Source organism: Aphelocoma coerulescens, chromosome 4, assembly GCF_041296385.1.
Source record: "Aphelocoma coerulescens isolate FSJ_1873_10779 chromosome 4, UR_Acoe_1.0, whole genome shotgun sequence".
Taxonomy (NCBI): domain Eukaryota; kingdom Metazoa; phylum Chordata; class Aves; order Passeriformes; family Corvidae; genus Aphelocoma; species Aphelocoma coerulescens.
In genome coordinates, this window is record NC_091017.1 from 64,457,600 (window position 1) to 64,478,507 (window position 20,908).

Genomic DNA, 20,908 nt, shown 5'->3' on the forward strand with positions numbered 1-20,908 from the left:
TTTGCCATTTTAATATGAACCTAGAATCTAAATTAACAATCAGTATTAATTCAAATATGCAGAATGGATGACCCTTTTTTCTTTATTTAGCATAATAACATACCTTTAAGTGGATCATGCTCTGCTCTCATAATGTCAATAAGGGAGTTTTCCAAAGAGTGCATATTCAGACTGTCATACATTCTATTTCGATCCTAAAAAAAAACAAAAGCCTTAGCATTGGAATACAAATTCTGTAGTTTTTAACAAAAAACTTGAAAAGCAAACACAGATTCCTTCTAAAAGCTGCCCACTCAGACACTCTGGAGATGGACAATGATACAAAGTAAAATCTGATTTTCTCAACAGTAATTTTAACAGTATCCAAATATAAAACTAGAGAGGCAGTGTGAACAAATGCTGTGTATGCATTTGACAGCCTGTGATTGCCTGTTTCCTTCAGAACTGCTTGAATCAGTTCTAGTGATCCACAGCAGAGTTACGCATTAGGCTGATTAATGAAGGAGACTAATGTCTGTAAGAGTTCAATTTCATTTCACATGCAAGTAAAATAGTGAGGAAGGTGGGGAAGTACAGGACAAGAAGGGCAGTCATGTCACATAGAAGAGAGCACTTTCTTGGTGCTTGGCCAAGAGGCCAGCATGAGCCACCAGCCCCTGCCAAAGCTGTGCTTGCCGGCTTCAGGGCCTTTGCGTACAAAGACTTGAGTCACAAATGGTCAGCACTTAATGGCTAAAGGGTGGAAAACTAAAGCTAAACGATGAACAGGAAATGTCACAAATCATACTAACAGATTATCAGCCTTATAGAGGACAATTTCTTTTACACATGAATATTAAGAAGTTACCATACTGTCTTTAAAAATGTTTTCACTGACAGTAATAAAAGTTATTGCAATGAGCTATAAAGGTTTTCCCTGATTTTGTTTTACCCAAGACATTTTCTCCCATGTTTTCCAATACACCCAAGTTACTGACACACAAACAAGGTAACTTCTAAATTCTTTTGTCTTTCTGGGATACACTTCAGAAACTGAAAATAGTTTGCCTAAAACTATAATCTCTTCTACTTTCAAGGCTTCTGGCTAGACTGTACTGCACTTAAATCCTATAATCGTGCCTTAATTTTACTGTTGTCTTCTGTCTGCACTATAATAATTCAGCAGAGTAGGATGAAATACATCATACACATCCCAGGACTGGTGAAATTCCCTAAAGATGCAGCCATCCACTTAGTATGTATACCATGGGGACAAAAGGTATATGACCCACGCTTACTGTGACTTTCTGTGATGGTTTAACAGAACCATAGATTCATTTCAAACTATGTCCCTCTGCAAGCAGGTATTCCTCACACTGGAGGAGTAAAAAAGCAACCTTGGGAACAGAATTTTTCTATGAATCACACACTATGACTTATGATCAGCTTTGCCATGATGAAACTAGGGTTTTACATTCATCCCTTAGAAAGTTTAGTCAATGTTGGGATGAAGAGGGAGAAGCCTTTTTTCCCACCTCTTTCTACCTCAAACAATTATTAAAGAGTAATGGGTTCCTGTTGGGTAAGCAATCTGTTAAAAAATAAAGGATCTAATCAAATTAGTATTTCTGGAAGCCCTTGACAATTTTAATGATACATTAAAAAAAGTAGGTTTCTCTTGTCTCCTGCCGTACCCCAGACCAAATGCCACTGACACTTCATCAGGCAATCTTCAACCTGGTTTCAGTGTGCCAACAAGTCCCCAGCACTATTTTAGCTCACAGCAACCTTTATTTTGGGACTGGCTGGCTTTCATTTAGTTCTTTAGTTACCCTGAGAACCACCAAAATGAAACTTAAAGCGACTAATCTGCCTCCATGCCCTTACAGGTTTGTTTCTCAATAGCACAATGAAAAGAACTAGCTTACCACAGCAAACCTGCTATCTATAGAAGGTGTGAGCACTGACCAAGCTGGATCTGTTCCCTACTGTCCCCTAGCATTCAGAAGGTATCTCATCAGGATTTTTAATTAAGTCTTAAAGTTAGTTTAAGGCACTAGTTGGTAGGTGGTAAGTGCTCTTGCAAAAACCAGTGCTGAGTAAAGACAAAACATGCTTTGCTATCTCTGTAACTGACAGGGGAAAAGAACTAGTATTGGTAAAAAACAGACTGAACAGTATATGGTGTTTTATCTTTGTTACAGGTTCATTACATATTTTCTTATTTTTTTTTTTATCACTGCTACATAAATATGTGTTGAGGTAACACATAACTGTCTGGGAAATGGTCATTATTACAGACTTAATGACACTCTGTGGAGCAGGAGCCTGTAAGAAAAGGGTCAACTACGGTTCATTCCTAAAACTGGCTACTTGGTCCTAAATCTTACAGAGAAATGGAAAAGTAAAACATGTAACATGTTCTCAATTTATTCGTAAACTGCTCCATTGCGTGACATGGTGCAATGATTCTAACTTCACCCTTGCATCACTGTATTTTGAAAGTTCTGTGTATCTAAAGTGAAAGGTCTTGCTCTGCTAGAAGGAGAAGAAATAATAAGCTTTTCCTATCCTTTTTACACCTTAGAAAGTTTGTGGTTTGTTTCCTTGGATTGTGTTACTTAATTCTGGGCAGTGGAAACATAAAATGGGGCAGGCACAGCACAATATAAAAACGTTGTGAATACACTTAAGTACAGCAGGATTTAAATATGGGAATTGCATTCTGCTATCCCACTACCCACACATCATGCTACCCACTCGTGAGTTTGGGTAGTATCTTGGTAATCACTGCTTCAAAATTTCAATCTCTATTGCAAATGACACTGATGAATTGCATGCTATAAAGCAACATTATCTTAAATGTAACTATCTCTAAAGGTAGGTCATTCTTTGGGTACAAGGTTCATTTTAAATCTTTGTACCTCTTGACTTTATAATGCTACAACACTATTTTGAGCTTCCCAAATATGTATACTATATCTTTGAAGAGAACAGTTATCACCTATGCAAATAGGAAGCTTTAATTTCAAAGCAGAACTTAGAAGTATTTCAGTAATGTAAGTCACACACCAGCAAGTATTTTCTAGAAAGGTCTGCTGAAAGGGTACAGTTCTACAACAGCATGCACTACTAAATCAGAAAACTTCCATTATGGTTTTGGTCAATTTTTGGGACAAGCACAAAAAGCAGTACCACTGAACACAATTGTTCCAGGTCTCCATGCATGTGGAAACAGTCCCAAGAATTAGGATTACCTTTAGCTTAATTATTTCAACGCAACTGATAAACAGTTATCTTCTAAAACAAGCTGGACCTACTTTTAAAACAACATGGAAGTAGTCCCAAAAATGAGAACTATTTCCATGTTGTCTTAAAGATAGCTCCAGATTGTTTTTGAAGGTAAATGCTTATCAACCACACTGAAATAATGAAACTAAAGATAATCAGTAGGGCAAAAGGCCCTGATACCTAAGCATGTATATTAATACATGTGTTCTATCATCCTAACTCCCAAACCTAAGCATGTATATTAATACATGTGTTCTATCATCCTGACTCCCAAAGCACCTTTTGTCAAGGTTGAATTCCTGTAAAGTATTTTTCATTTCCTTCAGCTCTGTGGCTCATCAGTCCTGTGCTAAGAACCAAGTGAACTTCTGCTGTGTCAGTAGGTCTGTATCTCCGTGGAATGTCACAACAAAATGCTAGCTCTTTTCCCTCAGAGCTGATAGTTACCTTCTTCCAAGCACTACAAATTTTCAGACTAGTTTTTTACTTTTAGCTGTCTAAACACTTGCATCCTGCTTGACCTACCTTTCCCAAATGAGAATCATAACTGCATTTGTACAGCAGATTGGTACAACTGCCTGAGCGATATGGTTAAGTAAAAAATTGTCTGTGTAAAAAGTTTACAGAAAAGTGGTAGTTATTTTAGGAATAGGAGAAGCACAAAGTACCCTTCCCACAGAACACAAGTGCTAGAATGAGCTTTTGACAGTGTCATGCTGAATACACCTGAAGAGCGTGCATTTGAGAAGTAGTCCCCAAGCCATGCATCTAAATATGCACAAATGGGAGGAGGGCAGCTTTCCCTGAAGAGCAAGTTTCCATATTAAACTGATGAACAAACAGTTTTTCTAGGTACATTCTATTTAGGACTTCCAAATATACCCGTAATTTATGCAAAGATTATCCTGTTTGAGCATTTGCAGAAACTGCACTCACACCTCTAAGTTTATATATTGTCACTTATGCATAAAGCAAATACAAGGACCAAAGCTACTGAGTGGTGAATAGTTTTGTTAATTTTTAACCACAAACATTAGTTCATAGTTAAGAAGTCTGACACCTTTGAATTTTGAACACATGCTTTAAACTACTGATTTGGAGGACTACTTGAAGTAAAAAATTAGAATGCTAACATAGGTATTAAAATCTGTAAATGGTAGTATCTTTAAGGTATGATCTTTACATGTCTCTTCATATTCTAAAGAATTGTAGCACCATGAGATGGGAGCTGAAGACAAAATGTCATAAAGCTTATAGTCATTTCAAGTATGGTCTGTCTTGGCTGCAAGAAAGAACTCTTAACTTTGACCTTGATGAACTGAGTTTGTTAAAAGCTAAATTAAAGAAACCTTTTTAAAATTGCTTCCCAAACTAAAATGTTAACAAGCTCCACTGTTTTCACCAAGTTCCATCGTTTTCACCTTAAACCTGACCTGAACAGAAATGTGCTTTAAGACTTTTTAGAAAGTGACAGCTGATTTAGTAATAAAGTATCCACACTTTAAAAAGTACCTGAATATAGTATTCGGTGTAATGTTAGACGTAATAACTTAACAATTCCAACATACATATTCTAAAATATCTCTGCTAACATCTAAACTTCAATATTCTCATTTTAGTGAGGCTATATTATAATCATAAGCCCCTTTTTGAAACCATAACCAGTGTAAATGAGAAACTTAATATGAAAACCTATTGAAACTACAATTTTAGCTCTATAAAAAAGCAAGGAGGAAGGCTTAAAGTAGACACCCAAAATTGCTTGGTTACTCTTCACAGTGTCATTAGTGGTAAAGATGAACTAAAGATGTCTGGTAGACATCTGTGAACGGTCATCCTGACAACAAAGTGTTTAAAGCTAAAATGACACAACCAGCTACGTAAGCTAACTAAATTGAGCCTAAAATGCACCACGAATGAGTCCTTTGGCAAAGACACACCTACTTCCCAGCTACATAAGCATTTTAAAATGAACAAAAAATCCCAATACTGAAGTGTTTCAGCTCAAGAATATGTATTCATAACCTGGAAACAACCAGACACCAGACTATGGAGATTGATTAAAGTCTTGGCAATCTTGACTTTCAAGGCAAATCTAGAAAATTTGTATATTAATAGTTTCAATGAAATAAGTAAAGGGACATTAGTCATCTGAAAGGGAGGCTGTTATTCAAGTTTTGGGTTTCTCACAGCCCTGCCCCAAATCTAGAAATATCTATTCAGCCTTGAGTACTTAAATGCAAATACATCAGCACATATAGCAAATGTACTTTTGGATGGATCCTAGGTGAGAACATACTCATTTTAACTCAGAGAACAAGGTGAGATAAGATACTCAGCACACGCATCACTGCTATACTATCATGGTTGTTAAATATTTTGTTGCATTTTACTAATTCTGATTTTGTATTGCATTAATAGAATGAGCTGTATAACTGAAGCAAATTTAAATAATAGGAGGAAAGTCTTAGTTCATATGAAATCATAAAAACATTTGTATGGTAAGCACCACAAACTTCTCACTAACTGAGTCCTCTGAATGCGTAATCTGTGCAGCTAATGCTATTTATTCAAAGGTTGTGATCCTGAAGTTAAAAGCATGGTCGTAGACCGCCTTCCCCAACTAGAGATATCCCCAGTATGGTCCTCAAACACAAGTATCTGGTTGTGTGTGTCATTTTCATCAGTCCCAGGCAATCAATCCACTGCATTAAAAACCCTGAAACTGTTCTGTTCCAGCAGTTCCTCATTAAAAAATAAACTGGTAAAGCCTGCCTTATAGACCAGTGTTTGGACAATTATACTGCTGTGAAGAGTAAGAAAACTTTGCAGCTAGATAATCTCAATGCCTTAAAGTTTAACATCAGCTGCCAAATACTCAGCACTTTTGAAAAAATGGGCCACACATTTAGGAGTCTAAACATGGCATTAAGAATCCCACTTTAGCAACTTGCACTTCACCTAATATTCACTGGTATGTGTATCATCTAGATCAGCCATTGAAAATGTGAAGCTGTATTAAATTGTACTAAAACTGTCATATCAAAAATTTGAAATTCTCCAAATGGAAGTGATTCTAAGGCAGAAGAACAGGACAGTAGCTTAAATTAAGTACCTAAAACTAACACCTGTTGTGACATACAATCTTAAACCACATTTTGTTTTTTGTGTGATTGGCTTTCTTCAAAAACTTGAGCACATTTCAAAAAGAAAAATCTGCATTTGTACAAGATGCGACCTTACCATACCAATCCCCAGCTGGAGAGCTATGTTTAAACACAGAATAAGAACACTCAGCTTTTAGGACCATGAACATTACACAGTGTTTGTCTGAACAAACAGGAAGGACAAATCAAGGTGAAAACCACCCAGACACGCAGTGTATTTCCTTAATTCAAAAGAGACACAGAAATTAAATTCCTGTTCATAGAACACAGTGTTTTTCGTAGAATGAAAATAGTTGGAACACTGATGTCTAGTATTGAACATTTTTAACATGTTTTAGTAAGATTATTTGCAGGACGGTAAGAAAAACTAAGTTTGCAATCAAAACAGGATACTGCAGTTCTTAAAAAAAATTAAAAATTTAGCAATAGTTAATGATTTTCATTGTACAAGAAATATAAATCAAAATAATGGATATACAAAACACTGATCTCTGTCCTTGCGTTTTTTTACAGAAATGCTTGGAGCATGTTTTTTTGGGGAAAAACACTTGTATCAAAAGGTTTAGAAATATATTTTCAGCTTTGTACCCTATAATTGGGGGTTTTTTGTACTTTAGGTCAGGGAATAAAAGAGAATATTCATATTTTCTGACTTCTTGAAATGCAATATAAGTGCCTAAAGTACAATCCCAAGGGCTGTGTAAGGTCAGTGGTGCCAGGTACGTTCTTCTAGAGAATTAGATTATCTAAATAAGGAACCTAGAGTCTCCCTAAGGAGAGAGAAATAGGCCCCTCAATTAAATGCTTAAGTTGTACGGTGTCAATACTTGACAAGATTTCTAACTGTTCCTTTAATGTTTCAAGTACAAGGCAACAACCCTTCCCTGGATGAAGTACCTATAACGGTGGAAGCAGTATGACTGAACTCAGAAAAAATTATGTCTACACGGTTTTATGTCTATGAAAGAACTTTATTTGATGCAGTTAGTATCATCTAAAAATCGTGAGAAAGGCAAAATAGCTTCTCACAGTGAGCCACATAAGAAAAACTTGGCAATAGGCTTTATTTGCTCACATTTAAATCAGTGTTGCCATGATGTTTAATTATTTTTACTTGAAACCAAAACAAACCGCTGAACTTTTTAAAAATCCTAAGGGATGTCTTTCATAACTTTTGTAAGCAAAAGCAGCTTTGCTGCAACTAATGTGGCCACTGTGAATTCAACTTCACATGGGATATGTTTCAGTTTTAACGAGGAAGTATAGAAAATCTGCTTTCATCCCTACAAGCAATACTCGTAATAGTTTACTCAGTTATCAGTAAAGGACACTCATTGTCACTGGTATATTAGTTTAATGTTACGCAGTTTTTCATCAGAATTGATGTCACTTCTATTCCGGGGACCACACATCAATGCCAATACCAAATAATAAAAAAGTTTGATGGAAGCCTCAAGCTTGGACACAATTCCTCTGTGGTTTATCTTGTTTGCATGAGGTACATGTTTTTCAGAAAATGGATCAGCCAACGACATGCTGAACGCTATCTGGACTTTGCAAAAATATTTAGCATTTTAAAAAAACGGTAGCTGAACATTAAAGATCTACACAATGTCTCTGAGAGCACTAGCTTTTCTAAGTTGTTTTTAATTGCTAAGTCTGAGCTAGCTAAAGTTTGGAAGAGAGGTGCTTTGTCCCCTCCTACAAAACTTTAACTGCAGTTAGGCCAAAGAAAGAAATATTCTGCAAAACTGAATGATGCAGTATGTATCCAACATGCATGCTAAAATGTGTTTGCCCTGTGGAAGCTTGGAAGAGATAGGTAACTTCTACTCACACATAAATACTTCTGTGCTATACTTTCCAAATGGCACAAAATTTAATTAGTATTATTTTTTAGTATTTTCTGAAATTGCTACTGTATCTTTAAGAATTCTCAATCTAAATACCACAGCCTTTTATGGAAGGAGACAAGCACAGTGCAAATCAGCAAGATGGGTGTTTGACAGCATTGCAATTGCCAACAAGGCCCGATGAAAAGAAGCACGAGCTCCAAGCTCTGTTTAACTTTTTCATTATGACTTGAAAAATGTAACAGTCATCACAAGGAATTAATCACATAACAATAGTGTACTAACTGAAAAACAAGAACACGATTTCAGTGTACCAAAGTAATTTATGGAAACATCTAGTGTTTCCACAATAGCAGTAGATAACACTGCAACCTTTCAAAGAGGTTTATTTTTACTGTGTTCTGCAACTGTGACTTTATACATGTCACGGAGATTTAAGCATAGACAGATCAACAGCATAAAGATATCCAAACAGGCCTATTTTATTGGTGGGTCTGGTGCTCATAGGTGTGACCAATGATTGAGAATGCCCAACTTCTCTCTCTGACATTTTAAAAAATCCCCCAATCCTTACACAGGATATTAAGGTATTATAAAGTTAAATTGCAAGGATTTCTTTTCTACCCTATTACACAGAAGTTATTTAGATGATAGCCTAAATGCACAAGACACTTGCTCACACATAAAATGAGTTCATCTGTATTAGACAACCACTGTAGAAGCTTCTGAAAGTTCAAAGTATTGGCCATATGGACTCATAAGGCATATTGCATAAGCAAATACATTCACAACTTGTGCTTAGCTGCATATGAATTCCAGTGTGTGTGTGTCACAGCTGTTTCAGTGTATGATGGCATTAATAGTTTTGTATCTGTCCCTTAGGTTAACATCTTTGGGACAAATTTCAGCATTTACTTTCTACTATTTTTGCTGCCCTGCACTGCAAAGCATTATCAATCCCTAATATGTTTTACTTAATACAACACAGTTCCTGAAGAGTACAGCATTTTTTTCCCCCATCTTTCTACCCACATAAGACATTATTCTACTATGATATTTTAGCTAGCAAGGCTACTTAATGGAACCTGTTTTCACAGTATGGGCAAATGACTATACTTGGAGCATAATTTTGGCATGTCCGAAAGTCACGTTAGCTTCAAAAACACTACGAGTATCAGAGCGCACCTGGGCAGAGTCAGGACATAGCCTCCTGTGCCATGGTAGGAAAAAACAGAATTCTAGTGGGAAATCTGGTCCCAAGGAGCATCCTCTTCCCACTACCTCAGCTACATAAGCGTTAGACTGCCATTTATGCAAATACAGCTCAAATGTGGTCACGATTATGACAAATAAAAGGCCTCTGCTAACAAGGAATGACTAAATTAATATAGGTAAGAATAGGAAAAATAACATTTTACCGAGAGGTTACTGAGGCTGCAGTTAAATGACTTAAAGTCACATAAGATATCACTGGCAAAATTCAGGAGGTGAATCCAGATCTTTAGTTCTAAGACACATCCTTCTGTGTAACACTTCTAAATCACAGGGCTTCCAGACAATACAAAAACAAAAGGTGCTAAAATGTGGAGGAAAAAGATCTCACACACAAACATCAGCCTAGAATACCAGTAAAAGACAAACATGACGAAGACTCGAGAACCATCTACAAAAGTAAGAAAACCTATGTACAAGGACAAGCAAACAAACCAGCCTTGAGTTTTAAAGGAATTTATAAGAATATAAGCATCACCACAGGCAGAAAATACTTGCTGGATTAAACATACTATGTTTTATTGCTTCATCAGCACCTACAGTTTGCATCTTTCTTGACAATCAATATTCTTATTCAACTGTGAGAATCATATATTGCTGAATACACTGAACACATGGGGATTAATTTAAGACTAAAAATTATACAGAAATACAGTTTTCAAACCAAATATCAGGGCTGCAACCACTGTTTAATTCTCATTTAAAATGAATGAAGTAAAAATGCTATACAAGACTATGAACACACCAGGTATACCATCCTTACCTGCAAAGGAAGGAGAGTATTACTGTTGGTGTCAGTTCGGAAAACATTATCTTCAATCCACGATTTTGGTGTCAGTGATGGAGTAGAGCGAGTAAATTTAGGAGGAGCTATGACATTACCAGAAAAAGGCTTCTTCAAAGGAGAGATCTGGTTCATAGTTCCTGGAATTCCCATGTTTCCAGTTCTGCGATGGTCTCTGCCATGCATTCCTCCCCAGGATATATTTCCCGTGCTCCAGCCGCTGCTCTGATTGCTCCAGGGTGACTGCTTCAGAAGAGGCTAAAAAAGAAAGATTAATTTATATTATTTTGAAAATACTTGAAATACTTTTCTACTTAAAAAAAAAACCAAACCCCAAAACAACCAACCACCAAGTAAGCCATGTGCAGAGATTTCTATGAACCACTCTCTCCTGATAACATGCAAATTAGTTACTGAGGCAAGGAAGAAAACACAGCTTCATTTAAAAAAAAGTCATTCCTACTCCCCCATACGTCTCCCCAGTAAACACCTTGTGCAGCCAATTTTGATTATCATTTTAGTACCTCGTAGCATTTTTAAAGCTATGCAGAAGACAAATTCCAGGGTGTAAAACCATGTCACAAAAAACCCTGAGACCAGTTTTTATCATACATTACTTGATATTGTATGATGAGATCTCTGCATAAGTAACAGAAGAATTTCAAAGAGATTAAAAAATTATTAAAATAATATTCATATTTCTACTAATAATTATTGCTACTCAGTGAGTAGTATTTCACTGCAGTGAGTAGAAATTTAAAAATTTGAATGGCAGATTTAATTCCCCCTCCCAAGTATTTTAAATATTATTGTCTCAGTATTACCATATAAGAGCAAAACCAGCACTGACTACTGTACAGAGAATCTGTTTGAATGAGCTATCTTAACATTTCCACATTAAAATGCATTGTTCTGAAGCCACTGCTCAAACATTCCTGGAGTCATGAACAGACCAATTTCTGGAGTAATGAATCTGTGGGATTCTGCAGGGTGTACTCTATAATTTTTTTTTTTCCCCCCCCATCTAGGTATGGTGTATCTTACACTTACATAAAGACACTTTTATACAAGTGTATATAAATACACTTATTGTAAGTGCACTATATTCTCTAATATGAAAATGGAAGAAAGAAGATTTTAGAAAGAAGATTAAGTTTTTATTCCTAAGCTACAACTTCTGCTGAAAAGTGACCTATAGTGGTTGTCATATTACCAAGAGGTGGACCCACTGAGCATGACTGACAGTGAAGAAATGTATTTTATCTTTAGTAGTTTCAAATCTGACTGTTCTTGGAAACGCTTTTTCTCAAACAGAAATGGAATGGGGGGGTGCGTGTGACGATTCTAAATTCAGTTCTGTGAAGTGAAAACACAGTACTTTTATCTCTAAGCTTAGCTGCAAGCAACCCTCAAGCTGCAATTCCAATAAAAACTTAAAGTATGTCAATATGTTATATATTAGGTAAAAGAAAACTTTCTGAAGACAGAACAATAAAACTGTAACACCCCCACCACCTTCACCCCCCAGAAAACAAACCAAAAAACCACTAAAACCATTCTTGGTCAAGTGATCAGGAAAACATCCTATTCTATATAATTATAGATAATTACGTTGTAAAACTTGAATGCTTGCATTGGAATTTTGGGAGAGGCAGGTACTCTATTATGAAACAAACCTTACGAGATAATGCCAAATGTTAACAAGCGTCTAATATTGCTAGCTATGCTGTCATGGCATTAAGTATACCTACAACTTGTAGGTGAGAGAAAATTCCTGTACACCTCACTGCTGGAGAACTGCTTGGAATTTGCTTGAAGAAGGTTATTATAGATGTTAAGGACAACTAGCTCCTAAGCATAATGCATCGAAATCAGTTATTGAACAGGCACACAATGTGAGATTCCAGTTCTGATACAAACGAATCTCCGCCGATTAAATCTGACAGGATTTAATACTAGAATGAAAAAAAAATAAGATGAGGCCTATTTAACTTCAGCCTTTCATAACTCAGCAAATTATTGGAGCAAAACGGGCTTATTATGCAACAGCTGGTAACACTAACACCGATTTCCTTCTCACTGATTTCTTATAATATTCGGATCCAGTAAAAAACGTAAACTTCCATTTTAACACGGGATCGTTACACCCCTCGATTAAAACCGGATTAAAATCGGTCACAGAACTACCGTAACTTGAAACACTGCGCTGTTCTCTGATACCCGTTCAAGCAATGTCAGTCAAAACCCATGAAAAAGCAGTACGGTGTCAACTTTCGCATGACTGTCCTCTCGGCGACCCGTGCCCGTCCGACCGAGCCCGCCCCAGGGCCGGTCCGCGGCTGGGGAAGGGGCTGCCCGGGGGGGCGGCGCCGGCCGGAGCTGTCAAGCTCATTGTTCCGGGGACACTGCGCCTGCCGCGGGCCGCTCGGGGAGACAAGGGGGGCGTTTTCACGGCGAAACTCACAGATACCAACAGGACCGTTTGAGCTCTTTTTTTAAGAGCAAACTCTCTCTTCTCGTCCCGAAAAAAACCCGGCATCCCTCGGTAGGCGACGGCGCACCGAGGAAGGCCAGAAGAGCTACCCCGGCACCTGCCACCCGGAACGGGCGGGGAGAGTGGCCGAGCGCAGGGCGGCTGCTGCCCGCAGCCCCCTCCGGCCCGACCCCGCCGGCCGCCCGGCGCCGCACCGGGCGGGGGGCGCAGGTGCCCTCCCTCCCGCCGGGCCGGCCCCGCCCTGCCGCGGCCCCGCCGGGCTGTCACCGCCGCGCAGCCTCGCCCGGCGCCGGCGAGAGCGAAACCGCCCGGCTCCCGCGGCCGGCCAGCCGAGGGCAGCGTCCCCCCCCCCGTCCCTTCCCCGCGTCCCCCTTCCCCGCCCCGCGGCTCCCCGCCGAGGCCGCCGCCCGGTACCTGGTGGTGGTTGTAGGAGTTTCTCTGCTGCAGGAAAGCGGCGGCGGCGGCCGCCGCCTGGTGTTGGTGCTGTAGCTGGGGGCTCACAGGGGATCTCCGGTTCTGCTGTTGCTGCTGTTGCTGCTGCTGAGGTAAATTCATCTGCGGCGGCGGCGGGGGGGCGGCGGCCGAGAAGGGGCTGCTGAAGGGCCCAGCGCAGGGGTTGTGAGGAGACACCGGCGAGAAGCTCTGGAAGAAAGCGGGGTTGATCGATGACGGGATCCCCGGGTAAAAGCTGGTCTCGGACTCCGGGCTGGGGGGCGGCATCGCGCTTATCTGCCCGCCGCCGCCGCCGCCGCTGGAGACCGGAGGCTGCTGCGTCTGCTGCGGAGGCGGCGACGAGGTCTGCACCGACCAGGGGGTGCCGAAGCCGGGCAGCGGCGGAGGAGGAGGGGAAGCCGCCGAGGAGGAGCCGCCCCCGCTCTGGTGATGGGGGCTGGGGATCTCCGGGCTCTGCAGGCTGCTGAAGCCAGAGCCGAGCCCGCCGGGCAGGAGGTTCCCGGGGCTGCCCAGTAAGTGGCTGTTCGGGGGGGACTCCATGGGGGGCAGCTTGGCTCTCGCCTGCAGACGAGGAGACGGAGGCGGATTCACGCAGGAGGCGGCGGCCACCCCCACATTGGGGTCCGCGGACGCCGATCCCCCCGGGCAGGAAGGGGCGAGCCGCTCCGAACCCCCCCTGTCCGCGCCGCCTTGGTGCTCGGCGGGGCCGACGGGCCGGTGGTGCGGGTGATCCCCCGTCCGCGGCGGCTCCGGGGGGTGAGCGCTGAGGAGCTGGAGGTGCTGCTGTTGCCTGTGCTCCTGCTGCTGGTACTTGTCAGTGGGGTGGCTGAACTGCTGCTGCTGCTGCTGCTGAGGGGGGTGGTGATGATAGTCTGGGGGGTGGTGGTTATTCAGGGGGTGGCTGCTGCCGAGCTGGGCTGGGCTGCTGAGCTGCTGCTTAAACTCTTTCCTCTTCTGGCTCAGCTGAGGAGGCGGCGGCTGTGGTTGCTGCGCTTGCTGCTTGTTTAAATCCTGGTGGGGGCTGAGACAGGGTTTAAAGTCAGAGGAGGGGTGGCCGAGAGGGGGGTGTCCCGACGCGGGGCTGCTGCCCAGCCTCTCGCTGCTTGGCTGCTGCTGCTGTGTCACCCCCAGGAGCAGCTCATCCTGCATGTTTTGATGATGCGCAGCAGCGGCCGCTGAGGGGAAACAGGGAGGGCAGCGGCGACCCGGCGGACACGCTGCCGGACGAAGCGGCTACAGCGGGCAGCAAGGGGCAGGAGGAGGAGGAATGAGGCGAGGCGGCTGCGGCCGCTCCGGGGAGGGGAAGGATCCGGCGGTGGGCAGGGGCTGGGGTGGCCGTCTGCGGGAGCTCCCCTGACACCGGCTCGGCGCAGAGGTGAACCCCCCACCCCAGCACACTAAAGAGACAAAGATAATTAATAATCTTTGTGGCGAAGTGTTGGGGGGGCGGGGGGAGAGTTTGAACACCCGCCTGTCGCAAACCACTATGCAAATCCCAAAACAGCTAATTTATAGAATAAAGCTCTCTTCTTTGCCATCAACGCCACTGTACTGCTTTAAAAATATCGCAGCTTTTTGATACGAGCCCATTTTTATCGGAGATTTCTTTTTCCTTTTCGTTTACTGGGACCCTCGGTAAGGCGGCCCTTCCCGCCTACAGTCGCACCCACAGGGATCCACTAGATCGGGAATCCGCCCGGACAGGTCACTGCCTCCGGACAGCAACTCCTCCGTCCGACCCCCCAGCCGCCACACCGCAACGCAGGGGGAGAGCGGGGTATTCCCGGGCCTGGCACTGCGGGAAGGGAAGGAGGGAAGGCGGGGAGGCCGCCGGTACCTCCACAGGGCAGGCGACCCGGTCTCCTCAGCGAGGCTGCTGCCGCCCCCCGACCGCCCCCGCCCCAGCCCCGCTGCCGGCTCGGAGCCGTGGCGGCGCCCTTAAGAGAGCCGGAACATCCGTCACAGTGACGTCACAGGCACCGCCCCGGCCCGGCCGACCTGGTAATGAGCCTATGGGCCTGCTCCTCATGAATAATGCATTAGGCCGGGAGGCCGACCCGCCCCCCTCACCCCCCGGCGCCGACGAGCCGGGTGGGTGCTACCACTTCAGCCGGGGGGAGGTGGCAGCCCTGTGGGCCGCTTGGGCAAGGAAGGCACTCATTGGGCTTCGACGACCTGCCTACCATGAAGGGAGAAACACCTGAAATAAAGACATTTTATTTCGTTTTGCGGCAGCGGGTGCGACTGGCTTTTATCCCAACAGCCTGGGCAGGGCAGCCGTGACGCTGGTTTCTTCTGCCGCCCGCGATCCCGTCAGGCGCTCATTAGGGGCGGGGGCAGAGGGGGATCGCCCCGCCCCTCCGCCTCGCGCGCCGCTCATTTGCATTGACGCAGGACTGAGCGCCACGGGCGGGGCGGGGCGGGGCGGGGGGGTGGAGCGCGAGCGCGGCGGCACGAGACGGGCCGGGTGTCGAGGCCCCGCCCAGCCCCGCTCACCCGAGCGGGTCCGGGCCGCGCCGTGTGCCCCTGTTCCCTCTGGGGTACGGGGCTGTCCCTGTCCCGTGGGACGCTGCAGCGTGCCGGAGCTCCGGCGGGAACCTGGGCTCGTCCCCCCTTCCTCCTCAGACGCCCGGGGCCTGCCAGCAAACCTTGTTTGTTGGGCACCTCAGAGACCCACGGGAGCTCGGGCGGAACCCGTGCTGGGGTGTGGTGGCACGGGGTGGTGCCCTCTGAGGTATTCCAGTACCAAAGGTGGGGTTTTACCCTTTCCATACGGTGGAAGCACAGTTCTTGGCAGCCGTTTAGTGGAAACAAATAAATAGTTTGGCACGTACAGATGCAACATTGATGTAGATGTTCATGTCCCTGAAAAGACTAAAACAAGCGGCCTCTCTTTGTGCTCTGGGAAGGCTGTAGCTCAGCAGTGGAAGAATTCATATGCGGCTGTTGAATGTGTCAGTACATGGGGAAAGTGTCATTATGTGCTTGACCTATCTAACTTTTCTCTAGGCATTTGTCCATGCCCACTATCAGCGACTGGATGGCTTTATTCCACCTGCCCCATGGACCTTTGGTCTGACCCAGTGTAACAATTCTTATTTCTTAAATCTGTATGTGTTTTCTCTATGCATATAAAACATAGAGGGAAAAAAAAATATTTCAGCATTGCAGTCATCTCTGATGTGGTTGTGAACCTGTGTGAGTATGTATTGGGGAATCCAATCCATTTGGGGAATCCAATCCCTGCCATCTTGCAGGGTTAATATGAAAATGCATTTGCAGCATAGAACAATAATTGATACATGTTTATCTTTGCTGTATTGTGGCTTAGCACTCCAGAATTATTCATTATATTGGCATTTGTTTCAAGAACTCTGCAGTCTTACAAGGGCTAAAAAATCCAGAGTGCAGACGAAGGCCTCACAGATGATCACACAGTGAATAAATGTTGCAGGCCGAGTCCTGGTTCCTCTCTGAAGAGTGAGTTGCTTCACAGCACAGTCCTCATAAACTAGTTTTGAGAGCTGCAGAACTGGTAGCATCTGGCTTCCCTTTATGTTCCTGTCATACACCTGACATTGAGTTGTGTGCAAGCCTGAACAGAAGCTGTCCTCTACCTGGGGCGTTCTCAGGCAGTGTCTAGCAAGGGTGGAAGCAGTGCTGCACTGCACTCTCCTGTAACCAGTTGCCTATTTCTACTAAGTGTGTAGAAACTCATTCAGTCGAAGGGATTTTTTTTTGTAAGCAGTGAGTTTCTCTGTCCCTCACCTTTAAATCAAGCCCAAATTCTAGCAATTCTTCCTTCAAAACAGCTTTCTTGGTGTATGTGAGTATTTTTTAAATTGACTGAAAGACAAGAGTACTCACATCCTTCACCACAGCTTATCTCTGGCATGGTAGCTACTCACCCCAATTGCGTGTGTTTCTTAAAACAACTTTCACAGAGTGAAGATCATCTGGTTTTAACCATGTAAAAAGTAAGTGTCCACTCTGCATTAGCTGCCTAATGTTCAACAAACACAAGACAAGTGCTACCAAGGGATGATTTATCCCCTAACGAAAGTACTTTTAGGGAGAGAAACCTGATCTCTCTCTCTGCTGATTATGAGGAAAGGTTCTGGCTATCTTGCTGCAGAATCCAGTAGGTCTTTGGTGGTCCCTAGTCTTGTGGCACATGCTACTTGACTCAAATACAAGCAAAAACAGTTGTACCAAGTCAAAGCAAGCATCCTGCAGGCTCTTCCGCCTCAGATATGAGACTGCTTGGTGTGTGCTGAGGCCACAAGTTCTGGCTTCTGCTCCACCAAATCAAGTCTCTTATCTGGCACCTTGGTGCCATCAAGAGGTGCTGAGGCCTGCCCTTGGCAGTTTGTTTTCTCTGTCCAGTCTCCAGTTTCTCAATTTTTGACCATCTGGCCTTCACACCCTCTTGTGGTAATGTTTTTCTCTCCCTTGTAATCCCTCGATTCCTTCCTGCTTTCTTTTGTCTTAGCTGTCCCTTTCTAGGGAAGACGAGAGCTTTCTTGGGTTAGACTAGTTGGGAGGTAATAGTGTCTGAAAATAAATGCCTAAACAAATGTGTAAGAACAAGCTAAATATGTATTATGTTTCCTTCAGGTACCTCACCTATTTGCAACACAGGAACTCCCTAAATTTGCCTTTCCAGACCTTAGGGTGTACTGAGAGGCTTGGACTCCATGTTCCCTGACTGTTACCGAAGCGAGACTGCCTGAAGAGGAGAGCATGCTGGCATGCCTCATCTGAGTGACTTGAAGAAGCTAGAGAGTCATGGAGCTGGGATGAGTTCCTTAGACTAGACAACAAACATTACAAATGCCAAGCCATATGCAGTATCACTATACATAATATGTAAATTGGAAAAAACAGATGTTGCAAAACAAGCTGTCAGTACGGTAGAACCAAATATACATAAGTTATGTTTTTTGCAGCCATTAATCAACCTGCTTCCGTGTATTCATTCCAACAAACGTGCCAGACATTGACTTCACCTGGGAGGCTTGTGGTAGAGCTGGGGCTGACACCTGTCCTGGGTTTGTTGATGCCTGAAAGACAATGATCATCTTATTTGTCTGGTGTTCTGCATCATCCCGTGGATGCTAAATTTTGTGTGGCAAATTTAACCAGGGGTGCTATAGAGTAGAAAGTATAAGGACAAATGACATTAAACTATATAAAATAGCTATAACTATATAAAGACAAAATAAACTGTAAGGATTCCAGAGCAGCTCTTCTGGCTGCCATTTGGGTGACATGAAAGCCATCATCAAGGTAGTGGCTTCTGAGTTTTGCCCCTCAGTGGTTTTCATTTCTTTTAGAAATTGCCATGCACAGCTTAAGTTCTTTCCTTTTATTAACCCAGGAGAATAACATCTACTATTGGCCAGTGTTAGGAACTGGATTTTATTATATGAGAAGGGATTTTGGCCCACTGTTCTTTCTTTTGCTTGAACAATAAAACCTTTAGCGGTTATAAGAACTGAATGGGATTGTGCTGAGATACCGTGCACTTCAGAGTAGCCTGTGGGTTTGGCTTCTTTAAAAAGTCTGTTCTTTTCATGATCAGATACCACTTAACAAGTGTTACAGTTTTTGTGAACACACAATAAATCATGAAACTGATAAAAATTTAGATATAGTATGTGGACTTTATATACTACTATATATAGTAGTACACAGAGCTACTTCAGCACTTCCTTATTTTGTAAATGAACATGAACACAAGAATATCAGGAGCCTAATGTACACAACGGAAATAGCTCTGACTAGTGGTAGAATCTGCTCTTTCCCTCCTATTAGCTAGTTGGAAAATCACCATGGCTGTGATTTTGAATATGGGCTGCAATTTGATGTACATATGAGAAGTATCTTTGCTGTCATTCCAATACTAAACACAGCTTTTTTGATGATTTTTTGCATGTTACGATAAAAGTAAATGTTACAGATAGAACTGACTTCAAAAAACCTTTTGTGGATTGGCTCAGCATAGTAGAGACTCACTGCCTGCTTGTAATGCAACAAATTGTTCTTTCCACAGCACACAATATTTATAGGCCTTTCACCATTTGCAGTGATTTACTACTCCATTTAACCTCTTTTCCAAAGCTCTACAGCTACCAAAAAAAAAAAAAAAATAAAATAAGTTTCTTGTTTTCTCTTTGCTGTTTTACCACTCCTTCTCGCTTTCCATATCTACTCCTTTTCCTAGGCTCTTTGTTAGCCCTCTGTATTTAGGTAGCTGTGTCTGTCCTGCAGTGCTTGCAAGGGTTCTGCTGAAGATCTGCTCAATCCTCCCTGTGATCAGTCTGTCTAGGGAAGTACACAGTCTGCTGTCCTGTGGTCTGTGACATGTCTGCTTTTTTGCTCAGCTTAAACTTTGAAATGGGCTTGCATATGCATTCCAGGAGCAGCACATTGTTCTAACTGGTAACAAAATACATGATTCACATACTTTTGCTAGAGCTGCTTCCTCTTAACCTTAAAGTTGATTTTCTGTTAATGACGTTTTCCTCCCATGGAAACATGGTAAACAGTCTGGGACTGGAGGTTATTCATATAGAAAAGCAGATGATGAGGTTTGACATTTCCCAGGGAAAAGAGGTCTGAAGATTTATATCAATGTGCTCCATTCACTGTTTTTCCTGTTCTTGATTTTTTTAAACTCTGAAAATTATAGTCATGCACCCTTAGGAAGGAGATAGGTAAGTCTTTTTCAGCAGTGAGCAACCTATTGAGTCACAGGAGCTTACCTTTTCTCCTGGTGGTTTTTCTCATTAAAAGAAAAAATATTAATTATCTAGATATAACAGAATTGGGTAAAAAACCTTTTCTTAGATCACTGTGTGTTGAAATGAAAAGCAATGAGGAAAGTTAACACCAGTAATTGAAATAGTTTACTTTGTTCTCTTATTCGCAGCCCCATGTTATGTTTTTGTTAGTTTTTAAAGCTAAAAATCTTAAAATTCACAGGAGCTGGGCAGCTTTCTTCCTTTACTCAAAGCCCAACTTCCATCACGAAAGCCTGCTAAACTTGAAGGGTATAGGTTCTGGTCACAAGAATGCAAAGCCGTGATCTACTCTGTTTTTCCTCCTTTGTGCCCTGGAGTTTAACCAGCACACTAGACTAATATTTTCTTGCTTGCTAGTGGCAGTTTCTGTTTCTTTTTTGTTTTGGTTTTTTTTTTGGTAGTGGAAGTCATTAGAGTTTCTCCCAAGAGAATCACTGCCAAAGTAAACAAACATCTTCATGAAAGGAGACTAATGTCTAGAGTATTCAGAATTCCATGTTTTACAGACGAGTATTTATGGCAACCAACTAGTGAATTAAAGTGAATGAAATCCTATTTCTAGTTTGCTACTTTTACTGTGCTAATTGAATGTGGCAATTTCTGCTAGCTTCTCAGCTATGCAGTGCAAGTACTGGATGCTAGTTATAATTTAGGATGAAGGAAAATATGAGATGAAACTCAGTTTAGAGAAAGGATTTTCTTTTATTTTTTATTGTTGGGAATTGAATAGTGCATGTAAACCTCCAAGGAATTGCTGTTGTCTCTAAAATGTTCTGCATGTGGTTGGCAAGAACAACAAGGACAGAGGA

The 20,908-nt window shown here is 42.5% G+C and overlaps 1 protein-coding gene and 1 long non-coding RNA gene across 12 annotated transcripts in view; one reads left to right on the forward strand and one right to left on the reverse strand.

The window, feature by feature from the left end:
* The window catches only part of CPEB2 (cytoplasmic polyadenylation element binding protein 2), a 54,364-nt gene extending 38,760 nt beyond the window's left edge, over positions 1–15,604 (reverse strand). For 4 of the 11 annotated variants that reach the window (XM_069014415.1, XM_069014414.1, XM_069014413.1 and 1 more), the window contains exons 1-3: positions 13,255–15,596; positions 10,326–10,604; positions 104–194 (exon numbers count right to left, since the gene is read on the reverse strand). In XM_069014415.1, the coding sequence (XP_068870516.1) occupies positions 104–194; positions 10,326–10,604; positions 13,255–14,442 (1,558 nt within the window). In that variant the 5' untranslated portion in view covers positions 14,443–15,596. Of the gene's footprint in view, positions 1–103; positions 195–10,325; positions 10,605–13,254 lie in introns of those variants that run through there. The other 7 variants (XM_069014420.1, XM_069014421.1, XM_069014419.1 and 4 more) reach the window with 6 other exon arrangements.
* Positions 13,341–20,908, forward strand: part of LOC138109957 (uncharacterized) — a 34,440-nt gene continuing 26,872 nt past the window's right edge. The window contains exon 1 of the long non-coding RNA XR_011150752.1: positions 13,341–13,385. This is a non-coding gene — a long non-coding RNA (uncharacterized lncRNA). The remainder of the gene's footprint in view (positions 13,386–20,908) is intronic.